Source organism: Poecilia reticulata, linkage group LG11 (assembly GCF_000633615.1).
Source record: "Poecilia reticulata strain Guanapo linkage group LG11, Guppy_female_1.0+MT, whole genome shotgun sequence".
Classification (NCBI taxonomy): Eukaryota; Metazoa; Chordata; class Actinopteri; order Cyprinodontiformes; family Poeciliidae; genus Poecilia; species Poecilia reticulata.
In genome coordinates this window covers 12,032,965-12,051,714 of record NC_024341.1, presented here as the reverse complement: position 1 = coordinate 12,051,714, position 18,750 = coordinate 12,032,965, and the positions used below count along the sequence as shown (strand labels likewise).

Genomic DNA, 18,750 nt, shown 5'->3' with positions numbered 1-18,750 from the left:
GTGTGTGTGTGTGTGTGTGTGTGTGTGTGTGTGTGTGTGCGTGTGTGTGTTTGTGTGTGGATCTGAGAGTGGACAATCTCTGCCGATCAGAATTACTTCCTTAATTGGATTGTTGTTGGGAAGCAGCTGGGTGTGTTTGTGCATATTTAATGTGTTAAAGGCTCTTTTTTTTGCTTCAATGAGTTGCCAACTCATTGAGGTGAGGTTAAAAAAATGGGCAACATCTGGTGTATGTTCTGTTATATTCCACTTTTTCTTGTTTGTTTTTTGTGTGCTTGTGTGTGAGTAACAGGGTTATCAGCAATAAAAAATAAAATAAAAAAAAGGAGGAAAAAAAGCGGGCGTTCGTTTCTGCCAGCGTTCTCGAGCTTTTTGTTGTCAGCGCTGTGACGGACTTTAATTTGGCACTCTGATCCTTTCTGTGTCAGGCAGTTAGAGAGAAGAAAATCTAGAGATCAATGCTGCAGCTCCAGTCGGATTTCTGTGTAGTCAAACAGCTAGTGGGATTTTTCTAAAGCATCAAGAAAAATCAATGTTTGCAGTCCTCAAGTTGATAAGTGTAAACAATGTGGTAATGGCTATTTGTGGTAATTGCTGCGGAGCTGGAAAGTCTCGCAAAGCTCACAATCGATGGCGAGTTGCAGTGCGCTGGATGCTCAGTGAGAGTTTCATACTTCAGCACGCGTGAATATAAAGAGGTCTATTTAAAGTGGCTCGGGCAATAATGGTGATGGAGCCACCGCCTTTTTCCACCATGGGGGACGGCGTGTTTGGGGAGATGTGCGTTATCTGTTCTGCATAGCGTTTCGCATTAAGCCAATTTGTTTATGTGTGCTGTTGCCCCTACGTGTCCCGAGGCATAATTTAAACAGAACTAACTTCAATTTGTATTAAAATGAGTATTAAAAGTTTGATATTTGAGTGAAGATAATTATATCAGAATGCTGAAGATCTCATTGCTTTTTTTATGGATATTTTATCAAAATAATACAAAACTATTTACATAACTATAGTTGAATTTAACCCAGTTGACAGAACAAGCCAGTTTGTTAAAATTGGATCAGAGTAGAACTCATTTAAAGGAAATATTGTTTGTATTTTTGTTTTTCTCGCAAGAGTTTTTAAGCTTTCCTAAACATGATCAGTATTTGCTTAGTCAAGACTCTCACCCGTTTGTCACTTTTCAAGGTTATTATGCTCATTAGAACATGTTTTACTTTATTTTAATTTTGCCAGATTTACTGATGCATATCATGTGTTTAACCACACACGTGTGCGTGTGTGCGTGTGTGCGTGTGTATGTGTGTTCGCAGGTGGACCGCACCGAAGTGATCCGCAGCAGCAGCAGCCCTGTCTTCTCTAAGATCTTCCTGGTAGATTACTACTTCGAGGAGGTCCAGAGGCTTCGATTCGAGCTGCACGACATCAGCTCTGGAAACAACGGCCTCCGAGACGCGGACTTCCTGGGAGCCATGGAGTGCACATTGGGACAGGTCAGTCTGCCTTCTGATTGGACAGCAAAGAGGAAGCTTGCCCCTATTCTCTTCCCACTCTGTACATTCTTGTCCCAACTTAATGCCGTTTTGCACCCTTTATAAACCCACTGTGTCTGCGTGCTTACCTGTCTTTGTTAGTACAGATTTGAATAAATTGTGTCAATAAATAATCGTAAAATGCTTAAATATCACTTGACATGAAGCCAAATGGTATTGACAATCCTTAATTTTGACCTCATTTAGACTTGAAACCACATTGAGTTCAGTTCACAAAACAATCTGTGATGACAAAGTGCAGACATGTTTTTAGACATTTTTGTATGGAACACACTTGTCTTTTTAAGGTTGGGTAGCTGACAGTGGATGTCAGAGCATAAACCAAGGAGAAAAAAAAAAAGACTGAGTTAAATGTCCCAAAATGTCTGGAGATCTCTCTTAATTGGACATTGAAGAAATTTAGAACTACGTAGACCTTCCTCAGACACGGCAGCTCAACCTAGCTGAGTAATTGTGGGAAGAAGGACCCCGGGCAAAGAGGTAACCAAGAATCTATGTCTTACTGACGGGAAAGCTGCACTGCTCTCTTGCGAATTTAGAAGAACCATCCACCAGATCCAACAGTCCTAATGCAATGCATCAATAGGACAGACCTCACTCATCTTATCAGCCACATAACAAGATTTTTCTCCTGTACTCCAAGCATTTTGTCAGAAAAAAAATGGGAACTCCTCATTCCTTGCTGACACCATCCCCACTGTCAGACATAATCCGGGGATGTTTTAGCAGGAACTGTCCTTAGAAGTCGAGTTGGTAGCAGCAAATTAGAAAGAAAGTCTTCTGGAAAACCTTCAGCAAGTGCTCTGTCTGCACCTCAGACTGACTGCATGGCATTGCTAGAGTACCTCTCTGAAAAGACTTAACTGTGGCTTTCTACCTATGCTACCCATCCAATATTAATAAGCTTACAACGATCTGCAGAAAACTGATCTTTGTCAAAACAATTCCCTGAATAAAATCTCCCAAGCTTAGAGAGACATGCCTAACAAAACTTAAAGCTGTGAAAGGTGCTTTATTAAAATATCAAGCCATAAGTGTAATAACTTATGCAGCTGTTAAATGTTTGTATTACTTTATTTACAAAATGTCTGAAAACAAACAAAAAAACTTGTCAGCAGAACTATGCTTATGACTTTAGAATAATTTTGTAACTGCAAAAGGTAAAAAAAAAAAAAGAGAAAGAAATACTTTGAATATTTTTGGACACGGTTCAATTTCATTTAACACTGTATATTTTCTTTCTTAAGATGTCAATCCCTATTTGTCCGGGGTTAAATTCATTCTCATGAACACGACATGTCCTTTAAAACACTGACCACAGTTATCATGCAGCCTGAATGTAGAACACGGTGTTAGGTAGGTCGCCTCCATAGGAGAACTGGGGCGTGTAAGAGATGTTTATGACTCACATCTGAACATACTCTACAGTGAGCTCACCCGATGAGTAGATGAGTTTCTCTGCTTTTTAAATGTGCTTGAAACCTGCTACATTTGGGTAGAGGAGCCACCTTTGGGTGTGCTAGTTTGGACGATCTCCACGCCAGAGCTGCTTGAAAGCAAAGGTGCTTAAGATAACATGTAAAGGTCTCTGCCGGTCAGCACTTTTGCAGATGGATAATACGCGCTTTGTGTAGCCGGGTTTAAGTGTTGAACACTTTTTGGTTCAGCTACTAGCAGCATCTTGCATTCACACTTTCGTCGTCCTCCGTGGTGTTTCTATTTACATAAGGCTTTAAAAAGCTCTTCCAGACTGTTTTCGGCACATTTATATGTGCATATGCTAATACATGTAGCCTCACCCGCTGATAGCTGCAATCAATATTTAAAGATTCTCTTCATTTACTCCAATCACTCAGCATCCGGGGCCATTTAAAGAGAAAACGTTTATTGCTTCGATGCTCATTAAGACGATGAGTTGGTTGATTTTTTTTCTTCCCCCTCAGAGAGTAGCCCCCTGGTGACATATTGAATGTAAGGAAATGGCAAGAGCAGCATCTCAAACATCCGGTTGGCGCCGCGGAAGAGTGAAATATGTTTGCTATTACTTTTTCAGGTCAGAGATGTTATCAGCAGCATAAGGCTGGTGGATTTACAATTGTTGGTAGACATAAGATAACAGCTTCAGAAGAGGAGGGGAAAGATTTTTAATGCCAGAGAGGTGCAGCTTAATAGAATGACACTGTGCCAATTATTATTTTTTTACGTGTAATATCCCACTGTTTATCCAGGGTTTTGTTAAGAATATGACAGCCTTGTTTCTGTTTAATACGAATCAATAAACGTGTGCGGAGGAAGTAGTTGATGTGTTCATAAAACGAGAGACACCAGAAAGTTTTCTGCCAAGATTATGTAAGGGTTCAATACTGTAATTTATCGTGCTGACTGTATGAAAGCTGCAATTATCAGGGCAGCAATTGGTAGTCTGCTAAGGAGAGACGCAGTTCACTGTAGACGAAATTGCTGCATGAACTTGGCTCTAAAAGCCATTATCAGGGAGCAGAGTTTGTTGTTGCTGCCGAAAAATTTGTAAGAGGTGGAAGGAGTTGATGTGGGAAACCAATCAGCGGTGTGCCACCAACTTTACATGCCCAGTGTTCATATCAGATAAACTTTTTTTGTCTTGTTACAAGCACAAGTATTTAGCTTTTCTTTTTTTGTTTGTTTTATTGCGTAGTTATGAGGTGGAATGAAAACAGTTTTATGTTGTAGGAAATTCAGTCCCCCTTTATTCTTTAAAATGAGAAAACCTTGCCTTGTTTTTTTTCAGTGTTACCCTTATGATAAGCCGCCACACTTGTCTGTCACACAATAAAATATGTTAACAAAATGTGTAAAGGTTAAACAAGTTTGAATACTTTTAGAAGACAAAGCAAGTGCAACATGTCTATGTTAAATTAGTTCCTCTACTTCAAACTAGCTGGCAGAAAACACAAGTATAACATCTGATAAAAAATTTAGTCACTTTTTGTTTTTGCAGTTATATAATTGTTGCATTAAATATGAATGAATGTGTTTTTTTTGTTTTTGTTTTTACATGAAACATACCAAAAAACAAAAGGCTTTTGGTCTTTTGATCTTCATGCATTTCATCCGTTTGTGTGCTCGTTTCAGATCGTCTCTCAGAGGAAACTGACCAAAGCTCTGCTCAAACAGGGAAACACCGCTGGAAAGTCTTCAATAATGGTACGACGCCCCTTCCAGAAAGCCGGCCCCACCTCAGTTCAACACACGCAGAACGCGCGCGCAACGCCAAGCGCACGCTCACAAGCTCTGGAGATAATTAATTTGATGATGTTTCCCTCTCGCTCTGCACCGTTCCTCATTTCCATCTCATTTCCTCTCACCTCCTTCTTACGCCTCTGTGTCCATCTCCCCCTCTGCTACCCTAATTCCACCCCTCCACTTACCCCCCCACTTCATCTGTATAGGTGACAGCAGAGGAGTTGTCAGGAAACGACGATTACGTTGAACTCTCTTTCAGCGCTCGGAAGCTAGACGACAAGGTTTGTCCAGCTGCTTGTTTTTGAAGTTTAGGAATGTGAGCTTTATATGTGTGTGTGTGTGTGTGTGTGTGTGTGTGTGTGTGTGTGTGTGTGTGTGTGTGTGTGTGTGTGTGTGTGTGTGTGTGTGTGTGTGTATGTAGGTGGAAGCCAGTGAGATTTGATGATGAAATAACTCATGCAAAACACATGGGTACAATCTGGGCTCATGAAAGAAGACCTGCGGAGATAGGTGGGCACCTCCCTGGTACAATAACCCTCTTTTATCTAGACAACCCAATCAGAGACACACACACACAGAGTACTAGATTAATTTTTGGCCTCCCTTAACACACACGCGCCCTCACCCACAGCCACGGATGACTAATCCAAACGAGTTGTGCCCAAGAGGAATGATGGAGTATAAACGAGGGCGGGGTGCATAAATCGGAGAGGACAGAGGAGAGAGAGATGGCTGGTTGAAGCAACAAAAAGAAAGCCAGAGACAGAAGGTGAAATGATGGCTCTGGTAGTCGCATGAATGATTTATGTTTATGATCAAAGTGTGTGTTTTCTTTCTTCTTCTCTGTCAAGGATTTCTTCAGCAAGTCAGACCCTTTTCTGGAGATCTTTAGAGTAAACGACGATGGGACTGAGTCGCTTGTACACCGGACCGAGGTAAGTGCAGTGTATTCACACACGTTCGGCACGCACGGTGTCCACCGAAGCATCCTGAACTTTTTTTTACATTTTTTTACACTCAATCAGTAAAAAGACTAAATGCAACCAAGAGCCCTTTTGGTAACTGTAGAACCTGCTGAGATACACAACTTGGATGGGAGAAGCTGTTGCAATTTGGCCTTAATGGAACTGTAAGAAGAAAACCTTTGTTAAACGAAAGCCACAAGAAGCCTTGTTTACTGTGAGCCTTGCAGGGAACATAGCAAACGTGCGTCTCGTCTGTAACCATCCCTGCAGCATATGTGCAAGGAAGTTGGTTGGAGTAACTATGCAGATGGATGAAGCTAAATACAGGACAGTCCATGAAGAAAAGCTGTTAGAACATGCAAACCAGATTCACCTTTCATCGGGACAACGGCTCTTTAGCCAGAGTTACAGTAGGCGATAGATCAAAGCATGACAAAATGTAAAAAAAAAAAATTTTTTTAAATCAAATTAAAAAAAACGTCTAGTTTCTCACATTTTGTGGTCAACTGTTACAGAGCTCTTCTGAAAGTTGTTTTGTTTTCCTCTACAGACAGTGATGAACAACCTGAGCCCAGTCTGGAAATCATTTAAAGTTTCATTGAACACTCTCTGCAGCGGAGACCATGACAGGGAGCTAAAGGTGAGTTTGAAAGTCCCACTGTGTGAGAAGAGAGAAAATAATAGGAGCCAGTTAGTCTCAAATACAATCTGGGCAGAGCTGGTTTCATAATGTAACTTGACACACAGCTTTCTTATAGGCCACATAAGCACATCAACACCTGCTGAAGTTTCTTTTTAACATGATTCTCTACATAAATGTTTTCTTAGTTCTCGAGAGACCATCTGCATTAAGTAACACGTACAAGTTTGTGCTCCCATAGAAAGGGTGCAGACCTTAATTAGATATTTTTGGCTATGACTTGTTCAAGAAATATAAAAGTCAAAGCTAAATAAACACACTTGCTCCTAATAGCCTGTGCCGACAATCAGCAAGTTATTTATTCTCCCTGAAATCAGGAAACTATGCAAGTTGATTGCAGATAAATGTGACAAAGACTATTTAAGGCTGTTGTTTTCTGAGTATGTAAAATGATCAACAAGTTCCAATCAACAGAAATACAGGAGGTCAAAGGTTAAAACTGAATTAATTTGTTGTCATTGTTGATTGTCATTGTTGATTTTAAATTGAGAACAAAATTCTCAACAAAATTCGCTTTTCCCCTATATTTTTATTAAATAAAATCAGTAGCAGTCATGATGCTCTCCTTATTAAATTGATTATGTCAGCACAAAGTCTTTTAAAACTAGGCTGTTTCCAGCTTATTTACATCTTTTTAAATTTCTGTCTTGTCTTGCTTCGCCTGGGCTATATTTTGCCAAGGTAGAACTCAAAAATAAGTCTGCGCTCATTCATTTATTTTCCCATTTTAATTATCAGAAAACAGAAAATCAATATTTTCACTTAAGTGAAAATTGATATTTTGCAGGAAACATCAATGTCAGCTCCAGTTTAAACACATCACCACAAAAGACAAAAATCTTTGCCAATAATCTTTGCCTGTGTTAGTTGCATCTACATTCGCCAGTGCAATGGTCCAATAAAGTAAGAAGTGTCCTCTGCTCATATCAAACCCGCAGCTGGTCTCACTCCATGCTCACAGCAGGGTCTGCAGAGTAAAAAACAGAATTGCAATGCAAAACCCACAATTTTTTCTTTTTTTTGTGCTTTTTTTGGTCCCTTTCTATTTGAGAAATGCTGGGAAAGGCCTTAAATTTCTTTGAATTTAAGAGTCTCTAAAAAGTTTTCAGACGTTAATAATAAATCCACCCATTAGAAATCATTCTAATGGTTGAAAACTGGCCATCTGTTTTAATTTTATCTTTCATACCAGATCTGTTTTCTCTGTGTATATACACACCACCAAAACAACAAACCCTACACTGTCTTAGATCTGCTTTTTGTTGTGAGGTTATTCAAGGCTTACTCAGCTCCAGTCCATCTTTCTTCTTATCTACTGAGACTTTTTCAAAGTAGAATTAGATTGAACCACACAATGACTCATGCTTGAAGGAAACTAACTAATGCACAATGCGATTTTTAGATTCAGGCCTTTTCCACAGCTCAGTTGTACCATGTGGGAGGGACACATGCTACAAAGAAACTATGATTGCTATCAGTGCCGTAGGCGCACGCACAACAATTTAAACACCTTTGATCCACAGATAAATATATATATTTAAAAGTACCATCGCAAAAAATGCTCAAGTAGGTCTGTCAGTTTGGCACTGGACTCGGTTTTGGTGCAACTGTCCGTTTTGTTTAATGGGCTCACTGGTCATCTTAAACTCTCGCCTTCCCTCGCCTGCGCTTCTGTGCGCGCGCAACGCTGCAACATCAGCTGTGAACATTTATTCTCCTCATGAATAAACATGAACTTGCTCATTAATTATTCAAAGGCTTCTTAACTCTGCGTGGCTCCTGACAGCAGGAGAAAGGCCTTGCTCACTCTGAAACGCGTACATGGATGCCATCGACCACAGGCTTCCAGGGCTACCTGTTTGGAGCATCACGGCAATGGTTAGGAACGGGAGGGCAGAGATTTCTATTCAGTCCAGGCCTTTACTTTCGTCAGGGTCTTTAAGTGACCAATGCATAAATGCATAACCCTCCTCTGTGGAGTCTGCCTGCCTCTTCCTTTGTACTTCTTCCTACTTGTTTCTTCACCTCCCTACTTCACTCCCCGCTCTCATTGGTCTCTCGCTCTCACCGCCAGTTAGTATTCAGTGAATGGAACAGAGCTTCTTCATTTTTTCATTAGTCCTTTGCACAGCCTCTCTGCCTCTTGAAGTGAAGCACGGCTGCAAAAGCAAGCGCTCCCTTCCCTTCTACAAGGAAATTACTAACAAAAAAAAAACAACAAAAAAACCCCCACAAATTACAAAGACAAAAAAAAGGGCATGCTCACTTCAGGAGCAGGTTCTCAACAGCTTAAGTGGGAGACAGGAAATAAGAGGATTATTGCTGGTCCTTGTTTTTTAATCACCACAGTTGTACTGGTTCAGATTGCTGGTGGCTGGTTTGACCTAAAAGGCAAGAGGGTCACAGGATTTACAGTAAATTAGCCCACTACAGCAGAACAGACATAGGAATCATCTGGATATAAGTGCTAAATCAGAAATCTACTTTCTAGGATGTCATTGAACACCGTACCTCAGTGGAAAAGCCCATATCCACTTACAAATTATTATTATTTTTGTGGTACATCTTGCTGGTGTGCCAGCTTGTACCACATTTTCCCAGAAATATTTCACTGTCGGGTGACTGTAGTTCAGTGGACTGTAGTTCAGTGGTAGTCACTTTGCAATCACAAGGTCATGGGTTTGATTCCAGCTTCCTCCTGACAAGGCTCTTAACCTGAAGTCGCCTTCCGATCTGTGAGTGTGAATGGGTGACTGTGTCTGCAGTATAAAGCGCTGTGGTCAGAATGACTGGAAAGGTGTTATATAAACTCTGTCCATTTAAGTCTTTGTGGCATGACAACCAAATGAGGCAAGTCTCAAAGGCACTCCATTGGGATTGAGTTCTCTTGAGTTTGGAGGCAACTGGTGTACAATGAAATCATCGTCATAAGATCTAAGCTTTATAACATGACACATGAACTAATCTTAAAGGGATTGAGGCGGTCAGCAACGATAGGCTGCAGTGTTTAAGCAATGAAAAGTTGAGGAACTAAAGGCGTGCCAGTAAAATGTTCCTTACACCACAACTTCCATGATGGATCCATGTCATCATTAGGTTTGCACCAATGTTTTGATCTCATGATGTTAATGCTGTACCTTAAATTGAGGCTCTTTGGATGAAGCAACATTGACACAACCTATCCGAAATTCAGTTGGAACTGAGGTCTCAGTTTCTTGTTCGCCGACAGGAGTGAGACGACCTGATGTTATCTTCTGTTGCTGTAGCCCTTCTGCTTCCAGGTTGGACATTTTCTGCTTAGAAAGATTATATTTATAGATATTAATAGAGAATCACCTTTCTATTATCTTAAACCTGCTTAATCTGACTGCTATCATCAATCAAGGTATTTTTCCCTATGCTGCTGCTCTGGCTTCTTTCTTTTTTTTGACAGTCTTCTGTCACTTATTTCCCCTTTGTTTACCATTCTGATGCTAACTTTAGATAGTTATCTTCCTTTTATTTGGACAGCTAACTTTACTGAGTGTCTGATTCACTGTTTCTGTTAACAATCTATTCAACATGAAGATGCCAAATAAACCGATATTATATACAGCAGCAAATCTCTAATCATACAAACCACTCGAAGCGCTTCAAACTAGAGCCCCATTCACCCAGTCAAGCTCACTAACACACGCACATCAACACACCAATATGCGGATCAGTAGGGAGCTTTGGGTTATGTGCCTGGTGGCAGCTGAAAGCTGTAATGGAAACCACAACTTCGGGTTTGCAAGACAACTATTTTCCCACCGAGTTACTGTCACGTTTGATGTAACCGTAAAAAAAATATGTACCTAATAAAGAGGCCTGTGCGTGTCTGTACATATAAAAGTCTTTTGTCATGTTTTGAAATGATCAGATTGCTTCTGCGTGAGGTGTTGAAGCTTTGTCCTCTGACCCCGTTTTGATTGTAGTCGTTTATATTGCGAAATGGCTCCTCCGAGAGAGAGAGAGAAAAAAAACTATTACGTCTAAACCCTGACACTCATAAAGCCGTCTCTAAAGCCTCTCAGCATCGTCGGATTAATATTTCACTGCTCCACGGCCCCCCCACCAACTCCACCCCATCAATCATTCAGCATGGCATTTCTTTGCAGATGTGTGGGGTGCATGTGTGGATGCTCAGGTAGCAGTTCTTCTCACCACGTGTTCCTGTGTGTGTGTGTGTGTGTGTGTGTGTGTGTGTGTGTGTGCGTGCGTGCGTGTGTGTGTGCGCGTGTGTGTGTTTGTTTCTGCTCTAGTGCACTGTTTGGGACTGGGACTCCAACGGCAAGCATGACTTTATTGGAGAGTTTCAAACCACGTATAAGGAGATGATGAGGGCAGAGCAGGAGGGCAAGCAGGTAAGAAAATGCACGCTCAAAATCAAAGTTTTGGCTCGTATGTGCTCTGCATGTAATTGGGCGCGCGGCTGCCTCTACGCTCCCTCCGTAGTGCATTTAAATAATTTCTCGTGCAACAATATCCAGAAAGTGCCTTAAAAACACCCTCGAGTGCAAAGCACCCACCACCGCCGCCTCCTTCTTCTTGTCTTTTCTCAGATTCAGTGGGAATGCATCAACCCCAAATATCAGATGAAGAAGAAGAATTACAGAAACTCTGGAACCGTCATACTCAACCACTGCAAGGTAACTTACACAGCATAATCCTGATCGGCATCTTCTGATGTTTGTGTGCTTCTTTTAAAACAAACGACGAGGGTGACGACTGTTTTGGTGATTAGTTGTTATATCTTTAAAATGTCCTGTAATTCAGAGCTTAACATAATGGCAAGATTGCAACCCTGTTTAACAAAAGTATACTTTTTTCACAATTTCTCACTTAAACTTAATATAATAAGATATTTTGGGGGGGTGGGTGTAATGTGACAGACCTACACAAAGCAGCGTACAACTATGACATGAAAGCAAACTGATTTGTGGCTTTGATTTTTTTTTTAAATTTAAAAAAATGAAAATCTGAAAAGCATGACCTTCCATTTTGATGTAACCCCTTTTTCTCTGTTACCCATAGTTAAAATCCATTGCCTTGTGTATAATTTATAATTAGTAAGTAGAGCCCACCTGTGTATAATTTAAACTCGGTATGAAAACTGTCATTTGCGACGGCCTCCCGAGGTTTGCTTGAGAATAAACAGAATCACAACGATCAGGAACACGGCGGACAATTTACGTAGAAGTTAAAAGCAGGATTAAGTTATAAAATAATCTCACAGGAATTGAACATCTCACAGAGCATTGTTTCTTCCCTCGTGCACAAATAGAGAGTGTGGCACAGTTGGACATCTTCTGAACTCAGGCTGGGCAAGGAGAGCATCCATTAGAGAGGCATGTGGTAGCTCTGGACAAGCTGTACAGATCGATAGCTCGCAGAGGAGAATCGGTTTAAACTACCCACAGTATCCACAAACTTGATGTTATGGATATGTTGCTTTTTTTGTGGTAGAAAAGTCACATTAAGCGACACCCTGAGCAAATCCACCCAACTGTGAAACATGGAGCGTCGTGCAATAGGGACACTTTCCCAGACAAGCTGTCCACTCTGACTCAGCTGGAGCTAATTTACGGAGAAGAGTAGGCAAAAAACTCTCTGAATGCTAAAACGGGTTGAGGCACACCAAAAGAGTTGAAATAAAAATAGATTCAACAAAGCGGACTGAGGGAAGCTGAATACAAACACTACACTTTTTAAAAGTTTTGGGGGATTTTTTTAAAACAATTTTGAAAACCATGAATACTTGTCCTTCTACTTCATTGTTGGAAACTATTTTGTGTTGGTCTTACACACAAAATCCCGACAAAGCACACCGGAACGCGTGTTTGTAATGTGACAAACTGTGGGAATGTTCAACAGGTGCGAATGCTTTTATACACACATTTACTTGAGGCGTCCCTGTTTTCTGGCACATTTTACTGGCTTTTTGTATGCTGCTTTGAGAAGACCGTGTCCTTTCTGCAACACGTGCTAAAAAGAGCTTTAGATGCATATGAATGCATCAGTGTCAGTAGCGGGCTGCCCAGATTAGGCGAACAAGCAGATTTTCTTGCATTTTTGGCTCATATAGAGAGGATGACCAGAGCCAAGCACACTCCGGGACGCTGAGATAATCTACATGACACTCAAAGGGACCCGAGTTGGATTTCTATTTATTCTTTTCATCCAACCATTAATCCAACCATTTTCTAAAATTGGGTGTAAAACCTATTATTTGTCATTATGCAGTTTGAACAAAATATTTTTAAATATTAATGTCAGTGTTATAGAATATACTGTCAAGTGGCTAGATGGGAAAAAAAGGAGTGCATTTTGCTCCACTGTCATAAACCCAGCATGCTAATATTACTTCCTATTCGTGGATAATAACATTGACTTATTGGTTGTTTTCCATTTATCGCATCTTCATACTTCCCAGTAGACGTAACTAGAAAACATATTTCTTTGACCTTTCAATCCCCACGACTATTCTCCCCGTTTTCTGGGCTCATAAATGCTCCATCCTGCCTGGGGTCCCATCTGGACTGCTTAGGCAGTGTGGGGCCTGAGGACATGTCAGCAGAGTGGAGATATCCAAATGTTCCCCCGGAGCGGCCCGCTAGAGTGCTCCAATCCAAATGTATCTTTGTGCTGGTGCCACAGAGCTACCAGAACGACCAAACTGTTGCTTTCGCTGATGCAAGCGTATGAAAAAAATATTTGGAAATTACCATTGCACCTGTTTAGTGGGGTCAATATGTTGTGGCTGCTAGCTGGTAAAAACAGAATGTAGTTTTTCTTTTGTCTAATAATGGCTTCAGGGTACAATTCAGTTTAGCTTTCAACACGTACAGAGATTCTTGCATTCGACACCAAGATGTGTCTATTCAAAACTTCTGCTGGCTGTCCGTGTGCAATGATTTGGATTCAACTAAAACAAGCGTTCTGCACATGATCGCTGGAAAATAAATCCACAAGGTATTTAGAGGTATGTACAGGGTTTTTGGAGGACTTAAGGCCTTATTTATGTTACACAAGACTTAATCTATGTGAGAAACAAACGCAAACATAAATATGTTTCTCTTCTAGTATCACAAATGTAAACATGGAGAGTTTGGTCTTGGGAACCTTTTGAGAGTTCGTGACCACCTGCAGACGCTGCATTTGGTGATTCAGTAGGCTTTTGGAGGACTGAAGGTCTCATTTATGTCACACAGAACATAAATATTGATATGATATAACCATATCAATATACTAGTTTTTTTTGTCAGCTGCAAATCCAGCCTACCTCTTAGATTGTCTTAGTCCTCTCTCAATACTCCAGCCATGAACAGTGATTGCTTCTGGAGATTTTCCAAAAAACTATTTCTTATTACTTGTATTTTTTCCCCTCCATTGAATAATTGTACCTAAATTAAAGATAGGACTTTCAAAACTTTACAGTGTGGGTTATGTTACTGCAAAACAGGATGATTTTTGTTTTCTTCAATGCTGCTTGCACATCTTTGCCAGCAGTGCCAGTGATCGTGGCTGGCACCGTCAAATGAACCGATTCCCCTCTTCCAAAACGCTCCGTCTCGTTCCAGTCAGCACGTACCGAGTCTGTTTCTTTGTCGATTTTGATAAAACACAATTTTTGTTGCTTACCCTGCTATTCATGGTAATAAATGTAATGGCATTGGTGTACTTTTTTTCTTAATATGCGACCATGTGTTCATTGTACTCTGCATATTTCATTATCACGATTCATGCGGAAAGCCGGTTTGAGCCTGTCGGGGAGGCACTTCTCCCACCGAGACAGCAACCACTATCTATCTGTCTTTTCATACCCCCATGAACAATTCATGACCACAGCCTTAATTAAAGTGATCTCTCCTGACAGATCATCAAAATGTACTCCTTCCTGGATTACATCATGGGAGGCTGCCAGATTCAGTTCACGGTAAGACATCCAGGACACAGTCATTGATATTTTGCACTTGTGCGCTCCATCGCCAGTTTGTGCTCACTCGTGCTTTGTGACTGTTTTTATTCTATTTATTTTTTTATTCTGTCCCAGGTGGCCATAGATTTCACAGCATCCAATGGGGATCCAAGAAATAGCTGCTCTCTCCATTACATCCATCCCTACCAACCCAACGAGTACCTCAAAGCCCTGGTGGCTGTAGGGGAGATCTGTCAGGACTATGACAGGTGAAGTAACTTGCAATTGTAGTGTTTTGCTTTTACATCTAAAATCCTTGACGCAGAGTTTTTTACTTTGTGCTAAACAGTGTCTATGATTGGCCAATACTAAGAAACCCCTAAATATGATGTGAAACTAAAAAGTAGATTAGAAAAAGCAAAAAAAAAAAAAAAAGCTGGGGCTTTTTGGGTATGCATTTGTATTCTATCAGTTTATAGAGCAACCTTTCATTGCAGTAAGTGCAGCCAGGCTTTGAGGAACGCTTCAGCAATCTTCAACAACCAAACACTGTCCGTTCTTGCATGCAAATTAACCCAAGTTCAGTTTAATTCAATTCAGTTTATTTATGTAGCCCCAATTCACAACAAATGTCATTTCAAGGCATTTTACAAAAAAAAAAAAAAATAATAACAATTTCAATACAACCACACTTATATTCCGATTGATTCTAGTTATCAAACAGTGCAGTATGCTCAGTTAATTACCTAAAGTAACTAAGAAAAGTTTCTATTTAAGGAAACCCAGCGGATTGCATCAAGTCATTGTTGGACTTGATGTTGGATGGAGAATATATGTAAACATCTATTTTAAAGGACCGCCACAGATTTTAATTGAATTTGGATTTACGCTACTCTAACACAAAACATGCTTTGATCTAAACCACTTCTTTGCAGCTGGTGTTGTGTGTTGAGGATTCATTGCCATGCTGGAAGGAAAACCTCTGCCCCACTCTCAAGCCTCCAACAGATTTTCTTTCAGTGTTGCCTCGTGTCTAGCTTCACCCATACTCCAATTAACTCTGACCAGCTTTTCCATCCCCGCTGTAAGAAAAAAAGAAAAGCATTTCCACACATTAGTGGTGGTTTTGGATGTGGCCCTTACGCATTCTTCTCCAAGGTGGCATTAGCAATTGTGTAATGAGAAAGTTTTCTATTGCTTTACCTCGTCAATGGGAAGTTGCCACCCTCAAATGTGTAGTAGGCGTCCTCTTGCTGAACGCTGCTAAGAATAGCAAGATTAGCCAACATGCTTTGTGTGGGACTGCGATGCATTTGATCTCTTCCTAGAATCTCTCATAATTTCCTGTGTTTTGTCTAGTTGGGCTTCGATGGGGAGGCAGAAGCTCCCTCAAAGTACCATTAAGAAGACGCACCACTGCTGGGGATGGTGGTTAGGGGGGCGATGATGGGTTTTAGTTTTCTGGCGCAAATGGCGCTTTAAACGTAGGAACAAATGTTCGCTTCCGATTTTTCCCTCGTTGGACTTGTTATTGTTATTGCCGCCCAATAGCAATAACAAACTAGAGCCAAGATTTGTAAAGTGCATGACTTTTAACTTCTTCACAAGTATATTACTTCTGACCTGTCTACTGTCTTTCTTGGTTTTCCTAATGCTCTTTGTTTATTAAAGTTTTCTAAAAAAAAAAAAAGCAAACATCTATTTTACCTCTGAAGGCAATGTAGCCTTATTTATTTAGATGTGCTGCTAAAACCAAATAGCACACTGAAGTCTGTATTTGTAGCGTGCAAATGTAAATTAATTAAAAAGGCGTATATTATTATTATTATTATATTTTCTCTCTCTCTCTCTCTCTCTCTCTCTCTCTCTCACAGTTTTCAGTAATTTGTGTGTCGTTCCTTTTTTGCAGTGATAAAATGTTTCCTGCGTTTGGTTTCGGAGCTCTGATACCGCCGGATTTCAAGGTAGGACACTGGAGTTGCACACTTGTACACTCGGTGAAGCAAGGGGAGTTCTGGACGGTGCAGATTAAATTTCAAACCTCCTTCGGAGGTGCCGCTTACTTTTGATCAGCATGAAAGCAGAAATTGTGCGTCAGACCTGTAAACTGGACTTGACACATTGTGCTGAGTGATCGGTTTGTCACAGCTGTTGAAGACCGTCTCTCCCCACCCTCCTCTCTCTCCTCTCTTTCATACCTGCAGGTCTCGCATGACTTTGCTGTGAACTTCGATGAGGAAAATCCGGAATGTGCCGGTGATTTAACGCACCTCAAACGCACAAAACTTTGCTCACTTTTAGATGTACCAAAACAGACTGACAGAGAAAGCACTATAGGCCTGTCTTCCTCACACACACACACACACACACACATGGCCACGCATGCACACATTAGCACGCGCGAAGACCAATGCAGCTGGGAGGTTTGTCAGAACGCTGCAGGATGTATTTCAGGCTCCACGACACAGAGAGAAACAACACTAATCTGTATGTGTGAAATGGGCTTCCGTGCTCCTCTCCGCACATAGCTGCATTCCCTGTTGCGAAGGTGTGTTTGTGTGTCGCGTCATGTGTCTGTGCGGACCATGAGGGGAATGCTTCTCGAAAAATGCTCAGTCACCTTGTGGCGCAATCACACACACACACAGAGAGCCTGATTTATTCTAGCAGACGCGTTTGCAAGTATGCGAACTTCGACTCTGCGAGGCCGTCATGGGCGCAACATACACACTGGTGGAAGGCGGGGGCGGGGGGAAACAAATAAACAAAGCGGCGAGAACCCACATATACGTTCTGTGTTGCAGGGATCCAAGGTGTGGTGGAGGCCTACCAGAATTGCCTTCCTAAAATCCAGCTGTACGGGCCCACCAACATCGCCCCAATCATCCAGAAAGTGGCCTCCTCCGCCTCCGAGGAGATGCACACCAAAGAGGCCATGGTGAGAGAGTGAATAGAACAGATGCAATATAAAATATATTTTTATAGCTGTGACCTTTTACTGCTGATGGACAAGGAGAAATGGAAGAAAGGAAAAAGACAAAAAGCAACAGATCAGAAGGGATAAGACGAGTTAAATGTAATAAACTGAAAAAGGAGATGTGTGTGGTTGTGTGTGTGTGCGTTTGAAGAGGGTTGATTGATATTAATTTAATTCCGGTCATAAATTTTAGAGCGTGACTTTTCTCTGCATTAATGCCATCTGCTTCCCTCCGTCTCTCCGGTGGATTAGAATGGCTTTTATTTAAATCAGTCACTGACAGGAAGTCACTCTCGAAACATCAGCTTGGTTCCTCCCTTTTTTTCTTTTTTTTTTAACTTCGTCACACCAGGAATACTTCATCCTGCTAATCCTGACCGACGGAGTCATCACAGACATGGCGGACACGCGGGAGGCCATCGTGCACGCCTCCCACCTCCCCATGTCGGTCATCATCGTCGGCGTGGGCAACGCCGACTTCACGGACATGCAGATCCTGGACGGCGACGACGGGATCCTGCGCTCCCCCAAGGGCGAGCCCGTCCTCCGGGACATCGTTCAGTTTGTCCCCTTCAAGGATTTCAAACATGTAGGTGCACATCACAAATACATGCAGTCGCACTCCTACCAAACACTGCCACTTTATCAAGCAACTGTAAGGTTTGACTCACAAAAGTCCCACCAATATGTTATTATGTTACTGAAGAAATAACGTTTGTCTTATTGCCTGCGCCTCTGAAAATATTTGATAATTTGGTGGATTTGGCTACATCCTGCACTAACTTTTTTTTTTCCATCCCTAAATTTCCTTTTTCTCTTATTTTTCAAATCGGAGGCACTGCTTGAAACTAACTCCTAATAAGCAAACTATCAGACTGACATTTCACTCTGCACCTGTGACCATTAGGACAGTGCTGCTTCTGTATGGGGTAAAAAAAACAAACAAACAAAAAAAAATAAAAAATTGCCATTGTTCAGTCCTGAGCAGACCAGATTTTCGCAAGGCTTCCTGCACATCCGGATGGCACAACCAGCCCCCTGGTCACAAACCACTTTCATTTGTCAAGCAGAGAAGTTCCCAAAGACTTTTATAAAGATAGATTGTTTTTCTTCTCTAGTTTGCAGAGGCGAATTAGTCAAGAAGGATAAAGATCAGACGAGAGAGGTCAGCCAAGTTATTTATTTCGCCTTGAAGCCATTGCTGGCAGAAAGTTAGTGGAGAAACAATTTAGATTTGGAACTTTTGTAAGGAGAGAACTAAATACCCAAACTTTAGGTACTCTGGCATTTGTTGTACTTTTTGTTTTAAACACCAGGTTTTTTATTATTATTATTATTATTATTATTATTATTATTATTATTATTATTATTATTATTATTATTATTATTATTAT

The 18,750-nt window shown here is 41.1% G+C and overlaps 1 protein-coding gene across 1 annotated transcript in view; it reads left to right on the top strand.

The window, feature by feature from the left end:
• The window catches only part of cpne4b (copine IVb), a 37,364-nt gene that overhangs the window by 10,893 nt on the left and 7,721 nt on the right, over nucleotides 1–18,750 (top strand). The window contains exons 3-15 of the mRNA XM_008421793.2: nucleotides 1,314–1,493; nucleotides 4,665–4,736; nucleotides 4,982–5,056; nucleotides 5,627–5,710; nucleotides 6,291–6,380; nucleotides 10,724–10,825; nucleotides 11,024–11,110; nucleotides 14,338–14,397; nucleotides 14,515–14,648; nucleotides 16,289–16,343; nucleotides 16,584–16,635; nucleotides 17,184–17,317; nucleotides 17,709–17,945. Of these exons, the coding sequence (XP_008420015.1) occupies nucleotides 1,314–1,493; nucleotides 4,665–4,736; nucleotides 4,982–5,056; nucleotides 5,627–5,710; nucleotides 6,291–6,380; nucleotides 10,724–10,825; nucleotides 11,024–11,110; nucleotides 14,338–14,397; nucleotides 14,515–14,648; nucleotides 16,289–16,343; nucleotides 16,584–16,635; nucleotides 17,184–17,317; nucleotides 17,709–17,945 (1,362 nt within the window). The remainder of the gene's footprint in view (nucleotides 1–1,313; nucleotides 1,494–4,664; nucleotides 4,737–4,981; nucleotides 5,057–5,626; nucleotides 5,711–6,290; nucleotides 6,381–10,723; nucleotides 10,826–11,023; nucleotides 11,111–14,337; nucleotides 14,398–14,514; nucleotides 14,649–16,288; nucleotides 16,344–16,583; nucleotides 16,636–17,183; nucleotides 17,318–17,708; nucleotides 17,946–18,750) is intronic.